We start from the raw sequence: 26,281 nt of genomic DNA, 5'->3' as shown, positions 1-26,281 counted from the left end.
GAATTCCTATGAATATATTTAATTTCTCAACCGGTTTTACTCAAAACCTAGAAAATACGCCAAAACACTTTCTTTGGACTCTTAAATTTATCGAATTTCTATGACTGACATCGACTAACGTAGATATAAAAGATGCAAGCGTTGGTGTACTAGAGAAACCCGGCCCTCTCAACGGTTTGATGCAACATTTACGGAAGACAAAATGGCGGCCGACTACAATGTAACAAGAATTTTATAATTTTGCAGACAGTAAAGCGACGCAGCTCATTTACAACCACGTTGTTTGATTAGCGGTTGTTAATTGTAAACCGACTACTTTTTACAGCTTTTGTAATGACATTAGTGCCGTCTAGCCATGTGAATACTTTGCAGACGTCGTCAAGTCTCATATATTTAAGTCCAAAGGTACGACGACTGTAGCACGTGGCAGTGAAATGCAAGATTTTATCTCTTTTGTTTATTTTGGTTAGTATCTAAAGCAGTGTCTGGATTTCAATGATAAGCTCTGTGGACTCGAATTACTATCTTATCTCTGTTTCCGTATGACTTCATCTAATTTGTAAAGGATTTCGCTAAATATGTTATGGATACCTACTATCACTGGTTGGTTTGGTATGGTGCAACAGCTGGGTAATTAAATAATCTCTTTCTCGGAAAGATTTACTAAATGAATGTCATTAAGCACAAGCTTCCTTATCTTTCTTCATTTGTTTGTAGAAATTAAGTCATTAATACATGACTAATTAGTTTAGCTGGAAAACCAGAACCGTTAGTGCATAACTGCAGTTTACCTTGAACTCGAGTGTTCTAGTACATACCTGTATACTCAGTTTTAGTGACGCTAGCGAATAGTTTCTTATCGGAACGTTATGGTTTCCTTTTGCCTATGTTATGTAACGTCTGTTGTTTTCAAAGACGTAGGCATAGCAAATGGGGTTTGATTGCAATACTTATTCAATTTTGTCTACTTAGACCGTAATACCACAATTATAACAATTACTCTCTGAACAGCATTCTGACGATATTCGTTTAATTTGAGAAGAAAAGAATTCCAACACTATACACCTCGTGAAACGACTGAAACTGGGATATTTCATCAACTACTAGCAGAATTGATGAAATCAATTAACCAACTCCTAGACAGCTTTTAGCATAATTATTTGTAATCGTTTGACAAGGCTTGAATTTACTTCTTTTTTACTTTTAATTGGTTGCTCTCAGTTGTGAGGTTAATATTATACCTAAGTGCATTATGCAGTCACAGAGGATATTGGACTTTTTACTCAAAATTTACATATTTAGCTCAATTGCATCAGTTTGTTGGTATTTCTCAGATTTCGTCCAGTAAAATTAAGTTTGTTTTGATGGATATTTTTAGCGTCGCACTTATCGCGTCATTACGGCGTGGACCATGGACCATTATTTAATGATTAAAGTCTCGTGCTCGTGCCATAACTGATTTGTTGATTCATTAACCACGCTAGACGTTTCATATTATTCTAATGACTTTTTTCTAACAATGACTGTGTTTAAATGTAGTATGCTATTTTAGGGAAATCCCTTTCTGATCTGTTTGCTGGAGTTTAGCGGTGCTAGTAACCTGTTGGTCTATATACAAACTTTGCGGGTGTGGATCCCCGCCTTCGCTTGCACTTTGTTCTGAAAAGGGGACAGTGACGTCGACCTCGACGTATTCCGACGTATCGATAGCTTCGACGCATGCGTAACTGTTCGTCGCTGTGTGAGTAAAGTGTCTGGTGGAGCACGCGGCCGCTGCGTGCTCCTCTTTCTGTCTCGCTTGGGCCACATATCTGCATCCTATTCCTCTGTGCGCGCACGGCCGGGGAGCACCGGTAAGTTTAAAATACCACTGTAGCGAGGGTTACAGCTCAGTGGTGATCAAGCTGCGCTTCTGTACAGTCGAAAGTCTTGCACCGTGTGACGTTCGCTGAAACTGTTGTGACTACTTTTTGCATTGTAGATTTGTGGAGGCTGTTCGCTATATTGAAACCTTGAGTCCAGTTAGCTACAGCTGTTGCGATTTTTTTTCTGAGACTAGGTAAGTTATAAAATATTTGGAATGCATGATTTTTACCAAATAAGTAAAAGGGTAGTAAAGAAGTAAAGGATTATTACCGAATAAGGAAAGTAGGAATTGAATGAAAATAAAAGGATCGAATATTCTGGTTGAAGTAACGGTAACTGAGCAGCAAATGGCCGACTTGTTCGTCGGCGAGCGCTTTCTCTCTCGACGACGGGCTCGCTGCCGCTGGTTTAGCTACTTCGGGCTAAACTAAATCACTTTCCATTGCATGTTTATTATTCTAAGTGGCGCCTAACAGTTATATGGCGCTTATTTTTATTTATCATCTCCGATTGTAGGTTCAAGTTAAAATCTTCGCAAAAAATTTAAAATACCTAGACTAATAAAAATCGTAAAATATTTTATTGTTAGTACTTTAATTGTTTCCGTTTTAATTATAAATCTCATCTAGTAAGTAACAGAGGAATGCGTTAAAAATTTTACGGTTGGTTGAACGTATAATCGCTGGTCCTTTGCTCGTATAGATAGAGTTGTTCAAGTTTATATTCTTTAGTTTTTTCTCAACTTTTACCTGCTCCTTTTGGATCGAGGGTAACTTTTTTTACTGCCGTGTCAATGACATTTGAGAAACAGGTTATTTTTCCAGAATTTAGTTCTAGTCTATTTTGTGCAAACAATACTTAAACAAAATACTGACTCCGATTGAACAAAATTAAAGAAATCTTAATCAAAGGAAAATTAACCGTGAGATATACCTACATTTATACAAAAAAGAAAATAATAGTGTCTGTATGTAACTACCTAATATAAAATGATCATTTATCACTATGTGCGAATAGATCAAAGGATGAAATACCTACTTTTTGTCTGTCTGTTTGGTCACAAGTGAAACTGCCTGAAACAGTTAGTTCGCTGATAAATTAATTCCCCATAATTCCTAAATGATACATGTAGAGGTGAATCACCTTCATTCACTATTCACTCTGTACATGGAAAGTTTTCAGAAAAAATTAACTCGATGTCCTTCTGACGTTCTCACGAATTCATCTGTTCAAACAAAAAACGTCACGAGACCTTTGCCTTACGTACGTTAATAAATTGAAACAAGGAAATGATTTGAAATAGATTTCATGGATAGTTTAAAAATAGCTTCAGTTTATATTGAACCTAAGACCATTTTTTTTTTATCTCGGCCATCCAAATCTATCAGAAGAGTTAATAAAATCGAGCTACGGAATCTAGGTCGCCGCTGTCAGATTGTTTGCGCAAAATCGTTCGGACACAATCACGAACTCTCTGGAACGGTTGAAAGAAATTTAGAAGTACCTTGAAAGAAACACAAGGATCGTAAACATAATTTATATTAGTTTTACAAAACACGTGAACGTTTTTCAAATATATATTACCCAACGCAGTGGCTGGTTGTTATGAAACAGTCGTTAACTCGGATAACGTAGCTACCGTTGAGAATGAGGAAACCGATACACTCATACAAAATATAGTAAATAAACGTTAGTTTTTTCCCCAAAAAAGCATTTGTGGCTTCAACAATACCGTATATCCAGTAGATGAGGTCATTATAAACGAATGTCTTCTCGATATGTTTAATTGTTAGCTGTAAATATCTTCCATTATGGAATTGTGTTTGCTTAATTTCCATATTTTTAGAGTTCGTTTGGATAAGAATATTCAATCCTTTTTCTCATATTCCTTTTATTTTCAAAAGCCTTATTTTTGAGCAGTTTACCTGCTGCTACATAAATTCTTACTATAGGTATTTTGTGTTGAATTGGTCATAGAATTTATAAGATCGACTTTGTCACGATAATTGAGCCTTTTGTGTCCTTTCATTGATATTATGAGATCAATAGAGGGCAAGTTGTGACCAGTTGAATAACAGACTGACCATGATTTTATCTAACAACAGACAGTCGAGCTAGGTCGAGGACTGCCAAGTGGAAACGTCATAGCCATGATTTCTAAGTCCCGTATTTCATTAGTGATGAAAGTTAGAAATCCAGGTTAATGCAATTTAGGAATTTCTTTGGCAGATTTGACAAGTTTTGGTAGAAGACAAGATGCTCGCCAGCTCAGCAATGGAGATGCAGGTTGAGGAGGCTCCCCTGGCCCTGCAGCGTTTGTGGAACCTGACGCGCGCTCGTCTCGCTGGTACATCCACCGCTCTTGACGTGGAACCGGCTTTTGGCGAATCTTTGCCACCGGCTCAGGTAATTTGGGTTTTCCTACAAAAATAAATATACTTTTTGGACCAATTAATTGGTCAAACAACTGCAAAAGAGGACGTTTTCTTAGTTTGTCAGGATTCAAATTAGATACGTCAATGGTGATTAATTTGTATGTATTTATTAGTTACGTTCATTTCCAAAGAAGCCATACATATCCGTGTTCTAAAGGTGGAATATTCCTTGATAAGAGATTCCTCACAAATCAATCATGATGATAATGTATACTGTAATTTCTTGGCCGATGTCATATCATATAAACACGCAGTAAGTCAAGGGCTACTACTGCTCTGTCCTCTTTTCTTATCAGGGATATACACATACATTTGTCACTATAATTCATTGAAGATAAATTCCTTTATCTTATATAGCTGATGATTTCACATAGTAAAGAAATGAATCATGGAATATTATACGATTCCCATTTTGTTGTAGGAGCTTGAGGTGACCCAGAAGGTGTTACTGCCCGCTCCTAGTGATTATGAAAGCGATGGCGAAGAGGCGTTCCCGGAGTTAGAAATTCCTGTAAGTATACATCGATGACATAGTTTATGTTTACCCATTTACTACTAATTGCCAGGAAGAGAATGAAAGTGATGTTTGAGAAAAAATCTTGGCATTATTTTCGGGGCGTGGCTTGACGAAACACATTACGTACGAGTTACAATGCTAACGACGTGTAACACAAATAAACAGTATATTTATCAGTTCTAATGAGAGAACACGAACGAATTCTCATGTTTAATAAATAAAGCAGCGGATAACCACATGTTGGCGAAATTGTTTGGAATTTCGTCATTTGCTTATAGATTTGTAAGTCCAATGTTTACTTTCGTAAAGTATGCCACACGTTTCTCCACGTTTATCGCGTTATCAACGTTCTCGACGTCACTACGACTCCCCCGCGTCTAGACAACGAAGGTATAATTACATACATAGTTGATAACACCTTAAGGTGAGCGTCGTAGTAAAATAAGTCGCAGACAAACATTCTATGCATCCGACTGTCTTCAAATTGATTGGGCATTTATCACGCTTCATCGGCTCGTTACTCAAGCGTTAAGGTCGATCACATAAACTTGATAGGTTTCCTACGACATCAAATTTTGGGAGGTCATAGCCTTCATCAATGAATTAGGATATTGTACGAAAATAACTATAGCGTTTCCTATAGCAAAAAAGATTCGTGTAGGCGCAGCGGAATTCCGAGATTACAGTTACTTACAGAAATAACTCGGAGGAAATGTCTCGAAATACTTTTATGAATGCACGACTGGACTTTGATCCTAGTTGAGAGACGCGGTCGGCGGTCAACAAATCAATTTGATTTCGTTGCGGCGCACATCTTACAATGAAATGAGTGGATACTTGTCTTGATGTTCACCCCAATTGTCGCCGTTATTATACGATGAGATACAATCATACTCTTGATTGGAAGACAATCATGCCATTGTACATAGACGACATATGAGCTAATTTCATCACAGATGAGTTCTAATTTTTCTTTCGTTTCCTTTGCTATGCAACTAAAGACAGTATGGTGACGGACAAGGTCGTAAATAAAATAATACAAATTACGACGTAATTTTTCTTCACCACAATATTGGCAACAGTTTAAGAAACATCACATGGGGCGCCTAAGCTCTGCCAAATGAGTGCAACTTATGTTTAGGTCTTGATTTCTTTATTCTTTCATCTGAGGGCCAGTAGATCGGTCATTGTTTTTTTTATTAAGTTCATTACTGACAGGTACTAAAATGCTTGCAGTGAAAACATATGATGAGTTTGAGAGTTTTGAAGAAGTGTTTGAAGATTCAGATTGGCCTGATGTACGGTTTTATAATATTGATAAAGTGATATGTGTCATATATTCTATAAATTATGTTGTGGAACGTAGTAAAGATGTGTGGTGTTCTTCGTAGGAGGCAACTGATGTCCCCAACAAGGGCTTCTGGTCAGAGAGTGCGTACAATAAGGAGGTAGTGCTGGACGCCAGCACGCTGGGCGATGTCCCCGCCGTGTACCGCGTGCCGCAGCCCGCGCTGCACCAGATGCCCGTCATTGGCGTGTACATCGACCCCCGCGTCAGAACCGGCTTCCGTTACAAAGTCAGACCGATGCAGGTGAGACCAGTAATTTAATTTACGTCTAAACATTGTCGCAATTACACACTCCGTTCGCCGATCTGTGGGAAATCGTCTCATTTATATCAAGAAGTGTTGACGATTGCGTGACTAACACGATATATGCAATCCTCCACATTTCGATGCTCAAGAAGAGGTTAAAGTCAATGCAAAAAAAATGATATCGATTCCTCACATGATCACGTTGAATGTTGCTTGACCATCGACCAATCTGTATTGTAAATCAATCTGGAATCGCTTTTGTCATCAATCGAAACTCCCCTTGGGAAACAAACAGAAAAACTACGAAGATCCATTAAATTCGGGCAAAATTATTTTGAACTGGACTGCGAAAGAAACGACTATGTGAATAAAAGAAAGTTGTATGGATTGAATCTGGATAGACTTAACAGCTGACTTTAGACATGCTATCGTGCTAGATACTCCATTAAAGTAAAATATTGATATTAAAGATTAATGATCTTTTAGAGATTTAATTTGAAGCATAGATTTCTGAACTTAGAAAAAAAGTAAATCGGTTGTGGTTAGTTTCGAACATTTTTGCAAGAATAATCCTTTTCAGAATCAAGAGGATGGTGAGTTTCTTCATGTCTTACAGAAATGTTCATGGAATAAACGAAAATTCTTGATTATTAATTGGCTATTTTGATATTCTTCTGAATTCTGAGTCCACTAATAACAAAACACATTTATATAAGAATCTTCGCAAAATTCCATTTCACGTAACCACAATCGATGTCAATTCTTATTAATTTGTAAGTTATGTCATATCTTGTTTCTGACTTGACTCCACAAGCACGATACATAAGGTTGTCATCAAAATGCTTTATAATTTTGATGCACAAAATTCTAAATCAAACAGTACACAAAGTTATACCGCCTTTTATTTCATTTTAACTACAAATTATTCTTAAAAGTTAATTCTACAAAACACATAATTTAACTTGTAATAGAAGTCTTAGTACTCATGTTTTAATTTTCTAAAGCAGTTTAATATTGTAATGGCAACCTTATACCCGATGTCTAAAGCTGCTGTTATAAGTTCCAATGTTGATTGGTGACCTATCTTTGTGCAAATCAAACTCTAGAACATTCGCTAGTCGGTTTCAGCAATCCAGGGGAATTTGGAAAAATTAGAGTAGCGGGGTGATAGATCAGTGAGTAGCGGTGTCCGTTGCTGACATTTCCAGAATGAAAATATCATCAACGACCAGCTCAGCTGACTTGCGTGTATTTGCCACTGGTTGTGTGCACTTGTAGGCGATGGTATGTGGATCGTCCAGTTTTTCAGACCCTCGCCCAGAGCGGCGTTGACATACAAACTTCAAGAAACCTGCAGAGACCCGACAGGTCGAAAGTGACATACTGGCTGGCAGCATGTTATGTCCATAATAGGTAAACCATAAGTATCATTCATAAGGGCATTACGCCATTGTTAATCATATCAATGTTCTATTAAAAAAACTTACTTTTTAGCGGTCTTGATATGATTATTTTTTCATTTCATCGTGAATGCTATGTGGGAAATTTCTAATTATCGCTCGTTCATTGTATCAATCATGACTTCGCACATTTGTCAAAGTAATCCTGTAAGCGCTAGAAAGAAAAATCCTCTTAATCAATTAGATGATACGAAGAAATGGTCATACCAGATCACAGACTTGATTTTGATAAGCAATAAAAATGTTCCAGTGTCAAAAATTGCAAAGTGTCATTAATTTTCTTATTTATTTATTAACTAATGAATTATCATGAAACTTCGTTGAATCACAATAAAGGAGTTAAATATATGGATCTTTTGGTTCTTGCGTCGACATGAAGAGTAATGAAGTGTTTAATTTTTCAGACTCTGGATGCTGCACCTCTATCGGTGAAGCCGAGGTACTTGTTCGGAGGCAAGGCCCTAACTCTGCAATCAATCGGTCGCGGATATGCCCGACGCCTAACATTTGAGCCTGTGGGCTCCAAGCTCAATGAGAACGACAACTTCTTTTGGACTGACTCCAGACCCGAAGGATTTTTGTTTGAAATTGAGGCTGTTTCTGTTGGAGACAAGTTTACAATTTATGATGCTAATCATGAACCGCAGGGAATTTTAGAAGTGGTTCAGCAGCAGGTAATATTTTATTTTATGGAATCAAATAAAGATATATTCTTATATTTACAAATATGAGTTAACTAATAATTTCGTTTCCTCTTTCCAGAAAAATCAAATTGAAATTGAACAGAAGATTCACGACAATGGATCCATTGACAAGAAAATTAAAATCAATACCCTCTGCAAAGTGGAGTGGTATGAAAATGACGGTGCTGTTAAACTGGTACCAGTGACTGGTGTGGCCATTTTAAAGAAGGGCAGAGGAAACGCAACTGTATCTAGAGTAGTTAACGTCGCCATTGGCATCAAACAGCTCAGGAAGGGTTACGAACTCAAGCCTGGCATTGAATCGTCCTCCAGAAGGGTGACCGTCAATGGTGGTGATATTAAAGACATTCCTTGCCAGTATTGCATTGTTGGCTTAGAGAAATATGAACTTCCCGTTATCGGTAAATATTTTGTTCTTATTCGTTTGTCTTTTATTAAACGGCAAAAATGAAGCACATGATTAACAAACTTTTTATGTTTTTAGGGACCTATGTTGATCCTCGCATCATTCCTGGTTTCTACTACCGTGTTCGCCCAGCCGGCAGCAGGAGGCATCTCTTCGAAGGTCGTAGTTTGTTGCTGCAGTCTATCGGCATGGGATATGGAAAACGCATTACCTTCAAACCTGACACTCTCAATGAGCCAGAAAACTATTTCTGGTCCGACTCGCATCCTGAAGGTCTTGGTGTAGAAACTCGTGCCATTCATCCGGGCATGAAATTCACCATCACTGGAAATGGGGTTAGTAGAGAACTGATAATTTTTAAAATATGGATGATTTATTTCTGAAATTCGTATTACATCAAACGACGACATTTCCGCACCTGTCTTATTTCATTACCTAAAGCAGCTAAAGACAATGTTTGTTTATAGATCCAGTACGTATTGCACAGAGCGGATGATAAACAGTATCATGTACATTCTGGTACCTCCTCCTGGCATTTTGCCATGATAATCATTTATATGCTCTGAGCCAGGTCATACATAAAACTTGCTTTCAGACTGATTTGTTTATTTCTTTCTATTTATAATGGTGTCAAAGTTCAAGATGCTTTGGCAGAAGGACAATTTCTAATTGCATTTTACTTTGGCTTCTGGCCAAGCATATGTATATGTATGAGAGTTGATTAAATAACCTTGGCAGTTGTTTTAGCATGCTTCTATTTTTAATTACATTATTTGTTTTGTTTTGCAGGGTCTGTTGGGTGAAGCCAGCGTATTCCGTGCCGATTTGCCACAAGCTGAAGAGAAGACAGAATATGTGGAGATCCCAGGGAAGCGGGGCATGGCAGTAGAGAAATATATCCATGTGGACGTCACATGCCACGTGAAGCTGGCAACCACAGGAGGCGGCTCCGCAGACTCTGAAGTGCATCTTATGAAGGTGTCAGGAGTGGCCCTGGTACGCAAGGAACCAGGCCAGGCCGTCGCCAAACTAGTGAAGGTCTTTAACGTGGGATTGGATTCACAACTGAACCTGTTGTTCGCTCACTCACAGACCGAGCTCACCTTCCATCCACTGCCCTAAATAAATTACGAGGTCCGAATGGTGTTGCAATACCTGTGACGGTAGTCGCCTCACACTTAGGTATTGTAATACTAAAAACCTACCTGGCGCGACATAGGTTTCGTCAAATGCCAATCGATTGGTCTCGAGTCTGCAACCGAGAAATGGTCTGATATGTAAGACCGATGCTGCTTGCGATTCGGTTGTACACTCGTATCAGCTGCTTGCTGAGAAGTATAACTTCGAGCTGTTCATCATCAAGCTCTAGATTTACCATCAACGCTGTGAAGACTGCTATAGTAACGACACAAATTAAGGATTCCATTATTCACTATATGTAGGCATCCGTCACATAATGGATCCCACCGCCTTGATATAAAATACTAAGGCATAATGTGTCTGATTTCGATGTTACTATAAGTAATTTCCAAAAGCAAAGATTGATCAGTATTTTAATTTTATTCATTCGTAATAATTTGTTTTACAATCAAATTAGAATTTTGAAATTTTGTACCGGAGAGAGTAGTAAAAGACTAGTGTTAACGTAAAAATGAGTTATTACTGTTTCAGGACATAATTTAATTTTGTTATTTTCTTCTCGAAGATTGTAAACATTTATCAATAAATCTGAATATTTTATTTAAATATTTTTTTTTTATTTCCTTTACCAAATGTGTCAAATTAAACCCAAAATACAAAGGATGTGTGAGATATGTGGCGTATGGTGTAGTAATAAATAGTTTTTCATAATTGAACCTTTTTTGTACAAACCTGCTGAGTAACTTCCTTTAAAAATACCATTGAAACACCATAGGTGGCACTGTTCAAATTGCACGTTAATGATCTATACACTAGATGGCGCTGTTAAAACAAAATGGTGGAGAACTTAAGGTCGCACTAGCTATTACAGCCCGTCCAAGATTCGAGAGAGTTCCGCTAGATGGCGCTGTACCAACAAAAAGTTTCAAAGTTTATGAGTTCAGTTGCCTTACCACGGGCGCGCTTTGCGAGCGTCGAGCCGTGTAGAACAAGTTATGACTACGTAGAGACACAGATACGAGTTGAGTTGAGCGCGAACACTCTGCCTGACTCGACCGGCGGACGGCAACCGCGCTGGGGGTCTTGACGTCGCACGATATTGCTATACGAAAGTCGCGATGTGCCAAATAATAACTGGAAGACAGTGAATTGGTGCGATAACACGATTTATAACACGAATATATTACGAACGGTGAACACCATGGCTGAAGTTAGGTGCGCTAGTGTTTTATTTATGTGCATTTTATATAGTGTCACAAGTTTTAATCTAGAACCGAGGATCCCTGTTTTAAAGTTTGGAGAGCAAGGCTCTTATTTTGGATTTTCTGTTGCGGAACATCTCACCGTCAATGAAGATGGATCTAGCGTTAGTTGGTAAGTGACGATCAGATCTTAAACTTAACTTATCATAACAGTAATAAGACGTTATGATGTCATATGTGAAGGTCGCCGCCTTCCATATGCTCTATCCGTCTGTTAATCTTGCTTCTTTGAGCGTTATGTAGGTACGAAAACTTATGTTCGAGTATGATATGAAAATTATCAGAAATTCTTATCAAGAATTTATGAAGCCATTGTAATTTGCAGCACCCACTTATATGCAGAGCTCGACTCGTGTTAACGCTAAGTAAACTTGTTTAATGAGTTACCTACATTATACGTAACTTGTAGTTAGTTTCTACTTTGTTTATAAAACAGTCTAGACTGAGAAATAAATCTCGTGGAATTTTTGTTCTCAAGTACTTTAGTCAAAGAGCACTTATCGATGTTTGAGACAATAGCCTCTTTAATACAATGGTAATGGCAAGGGCTTACAAGTTGAGCGGAACTGATTAACAAAAACTTGTCTCCTGGCGAATGCCCAGTGCCTCCCTACCTGTCGTTCTGGGCCCATTTCAAAGAGACAGAAAAAGCACTTACCTGAGAAGTTTGGGTCAAACAAAAACACTTTTATATTCATCAAATAAAATAAGGGTTAAAAAGATCCTGAATTAAATACCACGCAAGGGTTAAGATTTATTGGTGGCTAACGTGGTTGGTCCAAGATCATATCATAGCCCTTCAATTGTCGTTCAAGGGCATTCATTCATAGTTTTAATTATAAGACTCTACTTTTGCAATTTTGAGATCAATCGCTGTGCGCAAAAACATATTTTACTCAATCTCTTCCGTATGCTCTAGGTGTCTCATGAATGGACACGTATATAACCTACAGAATATATAATGAATGAGCGGAATACATCTCGATACGAGAGCAGGGCTGTGACCTAGTGCGGAGCGGCGCCAGGCCGAACGTTGCACTCAGCTGGCGGGGCTAATTCTGCACCATCACGGGCTTTGGAGATATGTCACTGATACTCATCGATATGTCACAACACTGGCTCTGAACTGTGAGTGGAGATAGTAAGGAGTATTGAGACTTGTCAATAGCAATGGAAATAGAATGACAGATTCATCAAGTTGCTATATCTGAGTAGGAAGTACATAGGTAGAGCTGATTTATAATATAAAGAGATTGTCTTTCACTGGAATTTCGACTTTAATCTCAGTTAAACATTTCGCGTGTTGATTACCCTTGAAGTCATAAAAGTATTGAAGGCCTCATCTTAAAGGCTCCATATGACACTTTTTCTTACCAATGTTTTCGAATAACAAACTAAAATGAGCATTGCTCTTGATCTTCACAATTTAACGCATGAAAGTGGGATAGTCGCGCTAGATTGTTTAGATCGCGGCATCGCTGTCATCATGCTGCGATTAGGTTCGTCGCCAAAGGAATTGATCCAGTTGCCAGTTCGGAAGTGCACTTGGCAAGCGAAACCAGCTCATGCATTCGCTATGTGAAATCGAAGATTATTTTGTTTTTGATAACATAATTTACTTTCAGCTTTATTTTATTTAAGACATTGTGTTGTTTGTTTGAATGCCAAAATACCGTTAACTTTTGACTAATTCTAAATAAATAGTGGCAAGCGGAATTAGCATTCCAAGAAATATGCTGTCTCATAGATCCAATAACACGTGATTCATAGACATTTGATTTAGGTTGATTCGACCCGGAAAATGTTATGCAAAACATGAAAACAGGATGAATGTGGTTCTGTTTGCAAATGGGATGGTGACCTAATAATGAAAGGGGCTCGAGCAGGAAGACTATGGAGAACTCAAAGACTTCATTGTGTAAACGTTTACTGAAACTGATGAACGCAGTCATACAGCCGATATGATGAATGGTAATAGATTCACACACATGTACCTAATTAGAAAGTCTAAACATAGACTAAGTAGTTACCTTCTATTTTATGTTAGGTACGTGGAACACATTAGGTAGGTACTTAATCAATCTTAGTCAGCTAACAGTCGTTCCACCTAAGTTTTTGTTTCAACTAACTCATCAATTAAAGTTGCAATGCACGTTTCTGAGTGCAAAATAATAGGGTCTTGTTTCAAAGAATGTTATTTTCGGTAGGATAGTTATAAGCGTATGATGATGATCAATTTCAATTGTAGTATTTATAGATCAAAGAACTCTTGATTTCAAGAGCAGAGCTTATCGAAAAGGAAATGAAGGAACGTAAGTGAACAGAACGTGAGTCAGAATTTTAGTGTTTTCACTAGACTAGTTCGTTGGAAGCTGGAAGAGATCCAAAGTCTCCCCGCAGTGGTGCCGGTATATCCTCGACCCACTCTTTATTTATATCCTGACCGAGATGTCACTGCGTTTGAATTCGCCAAATATTTAAGACTACATCTTCTTTTACTTTGAACTTAAGGATCAAAATGCTACAGCAAAACTTTGAAGTCTGTTTTCCAGTTACCAAATTAGTTGTGTCTCTGTTTTACCAATTGTCGTTATCTGTGTGATTGTTCTAAGATCTTAGCTTGATATTTTTTTATATGGCGGTGTTGTTTTGTTTTAATCTGGTGTCAACGCACAAAAACGTCTGTGTCCATGTTGTATGAGAACATTATGGTTTAATTGACGCACATGGAGGATTCATTAAGGATTAAGAGCGTCATTTGTTTTTTTTTTTTCATCTTTATGAAGACTTCAATGGCCTTACTACAAAAACTTTAACCCCTGTTTTACACTTGTCTAATAAAATTTTGGCTGCAAAATGAACCGTATGTCAACGTCATAATTTGTCATTTTTTTAGACAAGGCATAAACTGACGTTTAAAAGTTTTTGTGGTAAGACGGCAAATGTTTAATGCATGTAGTGATTAACAAGTAGGAAGAACACAAAATAATTCTACATTGCTAAAAATAACTTTCATTTCAATTACCTAACGAATAGGAAATAAATACCTATGCAGTTTTACTCAGTCTTAGAGTAAATATATTATTTCCAAAACTTGTGGTTTGTTATTGTGAAATGGTAACTGTGATAAAGTTACGATATAGAGAGGATGCGATGCTAGACACAATATTTGTATTCTCTTATCGATATTCCCTTTTTATTGACGACGTCGCGTTTACAATACGAAGATATCGTTGTATGTGGGTTCAGTATAAATTACGTATCGGATCACGTATTATCGTCTATCTGTCTATAAAGAGCCGTAAAGAGCAAACATTATGGGTGACACAGCCACACTACGTAAATACTAGGCCATAGAGTCTGAGACCTGATACAGCAATTGCTTAGGAACACAACCAGTAGTTTAAAAGCATTACTTTTAGGTAATTTACCCACAGTTAGTATTACCGGCCGTTATCAGGTAATATTGCAGTATTATCCTTATGTGCATGCAATTACTTCATAAGTCAAATTTATTAGCTACGAATTTTGTTAGTGCTTATCAAAAGGTTTAGTGTGTATAATTGCAAAATGTAAGTTTTGTCCTGTCATGTTTACAAGGTCTTTGACAATAGTAAATACATGATATTTATTGAGTATCCCGTATTCTCACATTCTAAGAAAGTTTCTTGCACATTCATCAATCTTTATGTACGCTAACACCATAAATAAAGGCTGGAATACATCTCAGTTCTATTCAAAGTACTTTATAGTTGTAAATGTGAATGCACGTACCTTGAATGTGAGTTCGACTTCCAAAGCTTTTGAACTAATACCCGTACGTGGGAGTAATACGTAACTTTAGTAGTTTACACACAAATAGAGACATTTTCTCACCGTTCGACGCGATACTGTAACGTGTTTGTTTATGAAAATCGTGTTTTTTGTGCCCTTTTGAATGTATACAGAATTTTATTATGTTTGGATGAAACATGGCAGTGAAACTCCTATCATGGCTATGTGTAGGTAATAAAAGTTTCAACTTGTTTGACACTCAATATATTTTTTATGTCTGTTAATATTTGTGTTAATAAAATAAGTTTGTATTTTTATGTAAATAGTGGTTAATGACGTGCTCGTTTCAATAATCTTATTTCCATGAGTGGGGCTGTTCCCCCGTCTATCCAATTAAATTGTTCACACGTCTGGCACAGCGGGGAGCAAACTAACGACACTATTCGGAAGAGACTGTCTTTGGAGAGATGCGGGAAATTCAATAACATCAATATTTGAAAACGATTCGTTACAATTTAAATTTATTTGTATGCGGTTTTGTGTACCATTGAAATTGAAGAGATTTATTGATCCATATTTAAGAATGATAGGTAGGTATGTTTTGATACCTAAGCTTATGCATACATCTAGTAGAATAAAGTAATCTTCTCTGGTTAAAACGTTTCCGCCAACGGCTGTAAAGGTGTGAGGAAAAATGCGTGTATGGTTATTGCCCATAACAGCGTTTAAAAGTGATTACTTATACAAAAAACTTGAGAAGCTCCCACATTCCTGATTATCGACTGGGAGCTGGCTTAACGTGAAACTCCAATTATGGCGTTCACCCATGATTTACGAGACGTGGAAGGTAAACTATTTGTCCAGGGCGTTATCTCAGTAATCGCTCTAACATCCTCATAATGGTTGCTGCAACTGGCCGTTAGATCACAACTTGTGTTCCAATTATCTGAACGAACGGGAGCTAGCTCTTGTTTATTTGCCCACGGTATTTATAAACTAGTAGTAAACTGTGCAACACGACCGGCGACTGTCAAAAATAAAATGTCTAAACAAACCAGTCAGGTGTGGAATTTATTGCTTATTTGAAATGTCTCCAGAATCTTTATGTATAGCAGATGATCCTCCATCCTGTTCCTATGTAAATATGTATTTATGTAATGTATGTATGTATGCGTCGTCACGGTTTCTCGTAACGGGATAGATAGAATACGAAGTGAGGAAATGCAGCAGGTTTATGTTGGGGCTCGTTGCGGGACTCAGTAATAAGATGTCGGGTTTGGGATCGTAACGTTGCGTGAAGTGACAACGCGTTGGCCTGTCAGCTTCCAACACGACTGCAATACGTTTGTCAATTCTCTCTAGTTTACTATTAGTAGATCGTTTATGTCTAGACGCATTTATTAAACTACTAATAGGAAGTTAAAAATGCATGATCAAACATGACAATCTGAAGTATATAAAATTACTCACATTCCAGCATTCAAGATGAAGTATATTATTAAGCCAGCTACTAGCAATCAGGCTATGCAAATTCACACTTACTAGATAAATAACAGTATGCGCTCCTATTGATATTTAAATCGTTCTATAATTTACCGTTAGATAATTGTTGGCTCCACCTCCATTCTGTTTCCCAATGGTATCAACGACTGGATCAAATGCAATTAAAGCTAGAATTAGCCAATGTTGCAGTTGGAATCGCAGTTACTATCAGTATGACAGATCTTTTCATAATTATAGCGTTCGATGCACTAATTTGTTCAGTAGCTCTGTGATTATAATCAGCAGCAATATAGCCCTTTGTGTGAACTAGTAGTAACTAAGTAGGTATGCCTACCATTCGTTTGTATTAAAACCTGTGTAAAAAGGCAACACCTGATGATCCAGCTCAAGCTCTTTAGGTTTGATTTCTGGGTTAGATTTTTTATTTTGAACTTGAATGAGTGACCGTTTGTTGTCAATACACTCTCTTCTTAAACGTGATGTTATGTAAACATATGTAGTTTTCCAGAGCTAACTTTTGTGCACCATTGTTCTTTCAAAAGACAAAGTGAAGAAACTTCTCACCAAAGACACATCCTGGTATTTAAATAACAGTACCAACTTTCAAAAGAAGGGTGCGTTTTGTAGGGCCACAATCGTTTGACGTTGAGCTTAATTTTTCCTGTTTCCTCGCAATGGCCCTTCAGTTAAGCTTCATGCTTCAGTAAGAAGAGAAAATCAACCCCTTTTACTCCAGGATTTACAAGGAAGTATGTAAATAATATAGCTATGTTGTCATTCTTTCTCATGTTATAGCAATACTTTGTAGTTCTAGAATACAAAGATCTTGATAAACTGAAGTAAATATTCTCATAAATTGTAGGCAAGTGCATAGGTAAATAAATCAATCTATGCTATAGATTAAAATGTAATTTATTCTGCAATTTGCCATTTTTTTCAAGGTTTTGAGTTATCGCGAACGTTGAACTAGAATGTTCACTAAGTATTCCTCGAATGTATGTGGCTACATTTGCAATGCCATTTTCATTGGAATTAAAAATAAACCTATAGGTGAATTGAGTTTTGGTGAAGAATCTTCCAGGACTCTTTCTTAAATTACTTATTTTTCATTTAAAAGGATGATGAAAATGTAAGTTTAGATTTTATGCAAAACTAAACTATCATTACCTTCGAAATTCGAAACGAGCAATTTAGAAAGGACTAGAAAATGGACCGCATTTTCCTAGGTAATATAAATAAAACTAGCTGGTCAAGAAACATTGTAAAGCCACGTACAGGCACATTGTTATTAAGCTGCGTGTATCCGAACGTTAGAATAGCGCCCACATCGCGATTCGACTCGCATTGTTTATAGCAGATATGGTAGATAACAAAGATTTCATTTCAGATTGTTAAGTCGTATATTGTATTGTGTGCTTATCAAAACGGTATGTTACTGTACCCTGTTAAACATTATGCTGGAAATATAATCTAATTTTAATCTTGAAATGACTGTAGTGTCTATGGTTAGACACGGTTCGGGATATCCCTAGAGAATTCTTCCCGTGGGGTAAACCGAACTTCTCCAAAATAAGACTTTTTAAATTCCAATAAATTCCCGTTTATTTATTTTCAGCAATCGAAGCTGAAGGAATATTTGACAGGGTAACGTTACAAGTGACTATAAAACGTAATGACGAATACGCGACATCGGCAGTAAACAATTCAAGATCAAGTAAGTGCATGGGTTTGTACGCCCACGAAGCGTAGGCGCCGCTCGACAACTGCGCACACAACCAGTCCTCCATGTCTCCCGAACAAACTCCAAGTATTCAAATTAACGGCTCAAGTAGAGCAATGATCACCATGTCTTAAAATGTTGCGAGCTCCACTTAATTATCACTATATTTGGTTATTATGGCGTTAATAACCGTTTCTGGCGACCTACCTGTGCAGTCCGCGCGTAATTGGTGGTTTAAGACACTTTTATTTGAGAAAACTGTGGTTAACGCCAAGAGAATACGGGAAGTAAGTGTATTTATATAAGTACCGTTTAGAAGATAATGAGATGTAATTATTACGTGAATTAAAAATATTATAAGCTGACCTTAGTAGTAATGTTTACAAATAATACATCAAGAGTAAAGAGTGAAAACATTTCCAGCACGCAGCGAGAGACATTGCATGAATGCAAATATAGACTTTACGCAATAAGACATGATTCATGTATTTATTATAGAAAAGATATATGACTATAAAGGTTATTTTATTGCATAGATGCAGGCGAGCGAGTTGCCGCCAAAGTCCGCGCTTCATTGGAAGCAATTGATATGCAGAATGCGACTCAATCACACGGCAGCTGCCTCCATTGAATTAATCAATCACTTCGATTATTACACTGTTTGAATAAAGCTACTTTGTGCTCTCCAGACAGTGAATGTTATGTTTATGCATTTAACTTAATAAACTACATTGATAGGGGTCATGATAATCTGACATACTACAATTTAGTCATGATGAAAGGAACTTTGATTTAATATGATTCAGTTAGTAGTCCAAAAAGCAGCATTTTCTCCTAATATTTTTGAAGTAATCAAAAACAATGTTCATACCTATACTAAGTAGATAAAAAAATAAATTACAGAGCATACAACTACAACAATAGAAAGAGCAGATAAATAACGACCGAGGTCACAGAGGTGTCAAGTCTCAGACGAAACTACTTAATGCTCCTTCTTTCAGAATCTCGAATCAACACAGCTGTCTCGATGCGAGTATCGATATAGACTTCTTCTCGATCCCTATTTACTTGAACTGCGACCTGTCGTTCATTACAATAACTGGTCGTTTACAATCGCTACTGATAGTTATTAGCAGTTAAGATAAAGCGAGCTTACAGAAGTGATTCAACTTTGTTGTGATTGCAAGCGTTATGTTTACATTGAAGTGTTGTATTAATAATATACTTACTTGTAATGTTATAATATTCGCTTCCTATGGGAACTGCTGTTACACGAGTAAGTGTTAGGCGTGCTTAGATATTTTTTATAATTGACTCTGTGGTTTTCAATATATTATATACTTAATTTAGGTACTTACTTAGAAGAAAATCTTTTCTTGTGTATATTTTCTTATCTACCTATATGGCACTTTAGTGAATGTTTCATTTAACCATTTGTATACTCTGTAAGTGATCTGCATTACGCAATACAGTTAAATAAGTACATTTTTTCCTGATTAAAAGCTCATTTTACAAGAAGAATGCAGTGCTGGAAAAACCTACTTAAGGCAGCATTTTATTACGTAAGCTACAAAAAAACAACCAACGTTGCTATCCGTATAAAGGCAGTTACGGATCATTAAAATAATATAAAAAACCTCGGTTCCGGATCGAGTGAATTGTGAATATTGGATTGAGATTGAATGTCTGATTCGTGCAATAGTTCGATAGTGTTATCGAAGTAACCCAATTCGCGGCACATCTGTCCCTATTCCGATAGATAGCAATGTGATACGTCGACTATCTGTGTTGTGTTGTTGCTATAGTACCAAGTTATGTATCACATGTTCACTGGAACGACCATGTTTTTGCAAGGGAATATCTGTCCCATTTGTTGTATCAAGAAAATGGTATGATAAAGGAACAGACACGTTTTTGGGGACGGGTATTAGAATAGCGGCTGATCTCATCCCTCTCGTTCAAAATAAATCGTAAGTATTGCCTGTATCTCAGTCTGTCTCTGATCTCAGTTCAAGAGATATCGTCCCGAGTCTCGTATTGTTTTATTTGAACCGTAAAAATACAAAGGAATTTTACTGATGAAACAGACTCGTAAAAAAGGAATAAATGCATTCCAAACAAAACAAATTGTTCTATTTGTACCGTAGTAGTATACCTACATATAGGAAGTTAGGTTAGTGTTATTTGAAGTGAACGATTGCCTGTAATAATTAAGTTTAATTCGTCTTAACTGTCGGAGCTGTCAGTAAGACAAGTAAAGGTTTATGTCATATTATACTCGGCTCTTTGTTCCAAAGCGAAAACTTGGAGTTCAAATATTTCGAGCGGCACGCTCACGTTCCGAACATCGCCGGTTTCTTTTATTAGTTTATTTTTTGTGGCAGGTCTTTACGCGGCCAACTCGCTTCTTTTTGTTGGCTCCAGCCTTGTACGGCCTGCAGCCTTCGTTAGCGCGTGCAAGGTCACCGCCATTTGCTCTCTCGATGACTACACCAACCACCCTTCTGCTTTTTCTTCACCAACATCGCCCGTAAAATAAATTTTGTAACCAACGCGACTCAGAGAGAGTCGATAAATTTAATTTAGTTGATTCCTCTTGATCGTTACAAAACCGGTCAAGTGGTAATTAAATAATTTACAAGGCGATAAAATAAAAAGCTTGTAAAACCTTATAGGTTTACGAGTAAAGAAATCAATGGTGATAGAGTCGTACATGCATTATTGCTTAATTATACGGAGAATTCATAATTTTATTCAATCTTAATAACCGCGCGTCAATAACTGTAGATAAGGATATAAAATGTGGAGGTTTTGGTTAATTTAAGTGTTATCGTAGGGAGATTAATAGATAATCCGAGTGATATCGTGCGCCATGGTCACCCTGTGTTTGTATAACTCAAGGTGAAAAGTACTTGTATGACGTGTTTGCAAACCTACAGGGACTGGTTGTAAAAACCGATACTATCAAATTATTCACAAATATTTGGTAAGATGATAACACGGCGTTTGGTTAGTGACAAGATTTGAGTAAGTAGGCACGCATGTTCTTCTAAAAAAGTAATTAAAATGTTCCCTTCTGTCTCCAATAAAAAGAATCAAATTAAATTATGTTGTCATGGTAGTTAATTTATGTAAGCTGCATTTAATGTATCTCCAAAACCTTTTAATTTATAGTTAAGGTTGTCAACTTGTCACGCATTTCGTTGCTTACAATTCCATGAGTTGTAATTACTGTTGTCTAGAGTCAGACCCAAATGCAACTAATTATATAGACCAATCTAGAGATTGACAGACATACATAGCGGTCATAAGAGTACCCAAATGTTCATCAGCAGTTTTTAGACCGTACAATAAAAATATGACAAGGAACCTTTCCAAACAAAATGCTGAACGAGCATGGGCGTAGCCACACTGGGGCAAGCTGGGGCACTTGCCCCACCCTGGGCCCTGGCTCTGGCCTATAAGGTGTCTAATTAAACAATGTTTTTTTTACTAACTCTAACTAACAACATCAACAATCATACTATCCGTAAGTTATTGCACAAAAAAATTGTCGACTTTGAAAAGAGCGCGATCAAAATAATATACCTACACGCTCGAGTTCCCGAACGTGCGCGATTTGAAAGCGAGCCGTATTCCCTAAAAGAATAGGTGCTATGTGGCGTAGCGAGCCGAGCCGTCCATCTAATCCAAAAAAATAATGCATTGAAGGAGATGGAACTGATAGATGTGATAAAAATTTCGGAAATGCAATTTTATCCTAGTGTAAAAACCGCGCTCGCTATTTTGCTTGCCCAGCCATGTACGACCTGTACAATAGAACGATCGTTTAGCACAGTGGTTCTTAACCGGTGGTCCGCGGACCTGGTAGTCCCTGGAGGTGATTCAGAAACTATACGCATCATTTTTGCATTTGTCAACAAACAAAAAGTTATGTACGTTTGGACTAAATTTTACGTAATATTTGGTTAAGTCCGATAAAAATTTCGCGCTCGCTTCGCTCGCGTATTCAGAAACTAGGAACCCTTATTTTTTGCATTTGTCAACAAACAAAAAGTTAAGTACGTTTGGGCTAAATTTTACGTAATATTTGGTGTAAGTCCGAAAAAAATTTCGCGCTCGCTTCGCTCGCGTATTCGAAAACTATATGCCCTGACTTTTAGCTTTTGTCCCGTGTGTGATTGTTTATTTTCTGTACCTGAAAATATGAACCTCTCAAATTAAGAGATTAACAAGTTTGAGATTAACGGCTCAAGATACAAAAAATCGGAGGGCCCCCGCCCTCCCCCGGGGGATAGGTTGACTGCTGCCCCACCCTGAGCCCAAAGCTGGCTACGCCCATGTGAACGAGACACGACCAAACCATGCAGTGAACGCCGCAAGATATTATATGAATAGGCGGCATTATTCAAAAAGCTAGGAACATTAAAAGATGCATATTATGTATCTCCACTTCATATTTGTTCATGACACGTCGCCAACGAAGTCCCATTTAAAAACCGATTTAGCGAGGCGAGCGACACGACATGATATTTTCTCCTCAAATGAGCTGAGTTCCCAGGCTATTGTCGACGGGCCGCCTTTTAAGGAGACTCGCCGCTACAGGCGGATCTCAACCAGATTCTTGCGTTTAATCTCACCAGTTTTTCGGACAACTTTTAACGCTGATAACTTCATATCGCAGTTATTTCATGTTAAGAATTTCCATTTTGGACGACACTGTAATTATGGCGCAACACTATAATTGGCAACTCGTAATTTTTATAATATGCATAAAAAATATTGTTGTTAATTGGCTTATTATTATAGTTTCTATAAACTAGAACAGGCCACTTACACGAACGTGATCAAAATTATTTAAGTACAGATTTTTGCATGCATTACCCGTGCAGGTAATATTGAGGAAGTATAAGCGTAAATCGCATCTGATGATGCCTTATTCGTGATTTGAGAATTGCTGTCTACGAAGCCTTATAATCTGGGACGTAGAGTTAGTGCTTAGAGCGGCAATAAAGTGTGGGAGTGAGGTATAAATCGCAACTCCCTGTGTGTGCCTCCCGAGGGGCGCACATTCCCTCTAATTGGACGTCTGCGCAGCTTCGCCCAGTATGGTATCGGCCCTCTGTACGGCACTGACCACTTTCGCTAACTCTCATACTTCGGGTTCTTTTGCAAAATAAACTGGATTTTTACTGACCTATAAAAACGATGTTCTCTTATTGAAATTTTAATTTAATGATACCAAAAGTTAAACAAAAATTCAGAATATAAAGGTAACTAATCTAATTTACAATTTTATTACTTAGTCGTTGGTTTATTGATGCGTCATTTCAAGCGAAGACATTTCCATGAGTTGGTATTTTAATGCTTGAAACTCACATTCAATTTACTCATTCCTTATGATCCCACTGTGTGTTTTAATTTGAGATATGAGAGGAATGCTATAAAATTTTGATAGAAAACTTAAGGATGTCATAACTTGTCTTGAATTTACAGTTACTTTGTTTCTTGTGAGACATAACTCAAATAGCCAATAAAGTAGACCTCAGAACATTAGTTTGTAAGTAAGTTGTTTCTTTTACGTTTTTCAGTGACAATGTTGTGGTGAAAATTCTTGGAATAATGGGTAATAAATAAATTCTTTAGCTTCATTTTATGATTCGGTTATTTATTTTTATTACAAACTTCAAGTATTTCGTGATTGAAAAGGAGTTAGAAACAATACTGTGTCATTGTAACAAGTTGAAGGCGGCACTGACCCGCAGCTTTATTGTTAAAAGTTTTTGCTTCGCTCTCGATACGAACAAGTATTAGTTCAAGGCTGGCAAGCGAGTCGATGACTTTTTAAACAATTCCGAACTGTCTTGAATCAACTGGTGTTAAGAATATATCACGTTAATCAAGCGTAGCGAGCAAGGCTAATAATATGAATAGGTTTTATAGCTGCATATAAATCGGATTAAGACCGTAGTAAATACTATTAGGTAACCAATCTCGGTAGGCTACTATCGCTGGGAACAATAAAGTTCGGAGCGTACCAACGTAACAATAATACGATTTCTAGTCCGCGATACAAAGGGGCCTACATATCGCATCAGCTCATTTTACACCTAGTTAGGCCCGGTTCTCCTACCAGCGGCGGGCATTGTGTGGCCTCCTTGTTATGGTAAATAGTTGGCCTCGGGTCTCCTCAGGCCTCCTCCCTGCTCCTCGTGTGATTGTGGCCGCTAAGACTTGTTAGTGTTTCAATGGGATTATTATTGTGGCCGATTGTTGGGCTCAGTGGCTTGGAGAATGTTTAAAGAGCTCTATGAAGTCGGTTTGGTTTGGTCGGAGTTGTTATTTCTTGTTACTGATACTTACTCGGCTGTGAATTAGCACTGTGGCAGTGAATTTTAAAGTATCCAATGAATTTTAGAAGATTTGGGAATATCTAAACGAAATAAAAAAATATGGACCAGTGCAGCTGACAAATGTAATACAAGAGTGAAATTTTACGTGACTTCTCGGAATATCCCACTGTTTTCGAGCTACACCCGCTTATCACAATAGCGCCAGGTAGACCCCTAACGAGGCATTTGTTAGCGTCTCGAAGTTCTTATGGTTTTGACCGACACCTTTGCATGTTAGGTATGTTTAAAGTACCAAAATATTAAAATATGATAGAGAATATTATTTTACAAAACTTTAATATACTTAAGATAAAATGTAACTATCAATTCGTAGCGCATAATTATCTATTATTAGACCTAAAGTTATTCGGTCAAGTAATTTAACAATGTCTCCTTCAAAATGAATGAATGCAGCACCGAGACAATGTTTTGTCTCCAAGTCAAAAGCAACACAAATCAATTTGTTGAATGGCCGACTGCTAAATTATTCCGCCATACCAGTGAGTTATCGATTCACTTCATAGAATTTACAATCTCCTACATTATTAATTATTATTGTTTATTGGGTTACAAGGGCAGTGCAGTCGTGTAAAAGGCAGAAAAACACGATGATACGTTGAATCAGTGTTGTTTCTATTAGATAAGGATCAGATATCTCTTCTATAAGTATCAAAGACAAGTGTTTGCCCTCACTGATGATGACGCCAGCGCCTTACGTGTGTGTGTGTGTTTATCTATGCATGTGTGCGTTCGTCTGTGAGCACAGGAAGTGAGGATGCAGTTATTTATTCATCTGCTATAAGTTTTCGTTAATAATTCCAGTCGTGGTTGAGTCATTGATAAGCTTGTTTACAAGACAATGTTGCAGCTTCTAGCTATGTTGCTTTTGCTATATTTATTGCGTGATATAACGCACTGAATGAAGCAGATAATTTTGAAAACGTTCAATTTAAAAGCGATAATGGGGATTTAATTATGTCATTTAGGTTGATATTCTTGATAAGTACACTGTACCTACATATTATAAGCTGTACGAGTAGTGACTTGTGAAACCATCATTAACTTGTTAAATGACTTTATAACTTTTTTGTTAGGCTTTGTAAATAACACCCTTACCACTCAGACAATAAGGTTGATATCCTATAAAATGGAGTCTCAATTTCCCAAGTTTTCAGTCTATAAACAGTGGGAGAGTTGTCAATCAAGATCGCAATTATTCGTCTTACATGATTAAGAGCGGATGTTAATTCATTAGCCGTCAGGGCTGGCTTGTCACAGATAAGTTAAGAATCTTGTCCTATTGGTAACTAGACTACTTTCGTAACAGTTGGCTTTGATGGGCCCTTTAACGATTAGTGGGATTGGAGCACATTTATTTATAAAAGATAAGTTATATTTTTTGAGACAAAAACAAAACACGTCTGATTTCGTGAAGATGTAAATAAAGGATTACATACATGATTTAGTAAAATACATAAAGCTGGTACCTACTTAAAAAAATGTGATA

General features: G+C 37.3%; 2 protein-coding genes across 5 annotated transcripts in view; both read left to right on the top strand.

The window, feature by feature from the left end:
* The first annotated feature begins 1,875 nt into the window (after positions 1–1,875).
* On the top strand, positions 1,876–10,729 carry LOC124637489. Of its 3 annotated transcripts, none has more exons than XM_047173996.1 (8): positions 1,876–2,059; positions 4,096–4,272; positions 4,723–4,812; positions 6,210–6,410; positions 8,278–8,547; positions 8,636–8,978; positions 9,062–9,318; positions 9,773–10,729. In XM_047173996.1, the coding sequence occupies exons 2-8, from the start codon at positions 4,123–4,125 to the stop codon at positions 10,103–10,105; spliced, it is 1,644 nt and encodes a 547-aa protein (XP_047029952.1). In that variant the 5' UTR covers positions 1,876–2,059; positions 4,096–4,122; the 3' UTR covers positions 10,106–10,729. The 3 variants fall into 3 exon arrangements, with proteins under 3 accessions (XP_047029952.1, XP_047029954.1, XP_047029955.1); XM_047173998.1 differs by having other exon boundaries at positions 4,081–4,272; XM_047173999.1 differs by lacking the exons at positions 1,876–2,059; positions 4,096–4,272; positions 4,723–4,812 and adding an exon at positions 5,977–6,116.
* Positions 10,730–11,128: 399 nt separating this feature from the next.
* LOC124637487 (integrin alpha-PS1) overlaps positions 11,129–26,281 on the top strand; it is a 78,250-nt gene continuing 63,097 nt past the window's right edge. For both annotated transcript variants that reach the window (XM_047173994.1, XM_047173993.1), the window contains exon 1: positions 11,129–11,497. In XM_047173994.1, the coding sequence (XP_047029950.1) occupies positions 11,325–11,497 (173 nt within the window). In that variant the 5' untranslated portion in view covers positions 11,129–11,324. The remainder of the gene's footprint in view (positions 11,498–26,281) is intronic.

The sequence above is a fragment of the Helicoverpa zea genome, chromosome 16, assembly GCF_022581195.2.
Source record: "Helicoverpa zea isolate HzStark_Cry1AcR chromosome 16, ilHelZeax1.1, whole genome shotgun sequence".
Lineage (NCBI taxonomy): Eukaryota > Metazoa > Arthropoda > Insecta > Lepidoptera > Noctuidae > Helicoverpa > Helicoverpa zea.
Note: the sequence above shows the minus strand (reverse complement) of the source record. Positions and strands in the feature narration are given on the sequence as shown.

Coding starts and splice junctions, on each gene's coding strand:
- LOC124637489 (XM_047173996.1), top strand. CDS start 4,123: ATGCTCGCCAGCTCAGCAATGGAGATGCAGGTTGAGGAGGCTCCCCTG. Junction 4,813..6,209: donor TCCCGGAGTTAGAAATTCCT/GTAAGTATACAT, acceptor TGTTCTTCGTAG/GAGGCAACTGATGTCCCCAA. Junction 8,548..8,635: donor TAGAAGTGGTTCAGCAGCAG/GTAATATTTTAT, acceptor TCCTCTTTCCAG/AAAAATCAAATTGAAATTGA.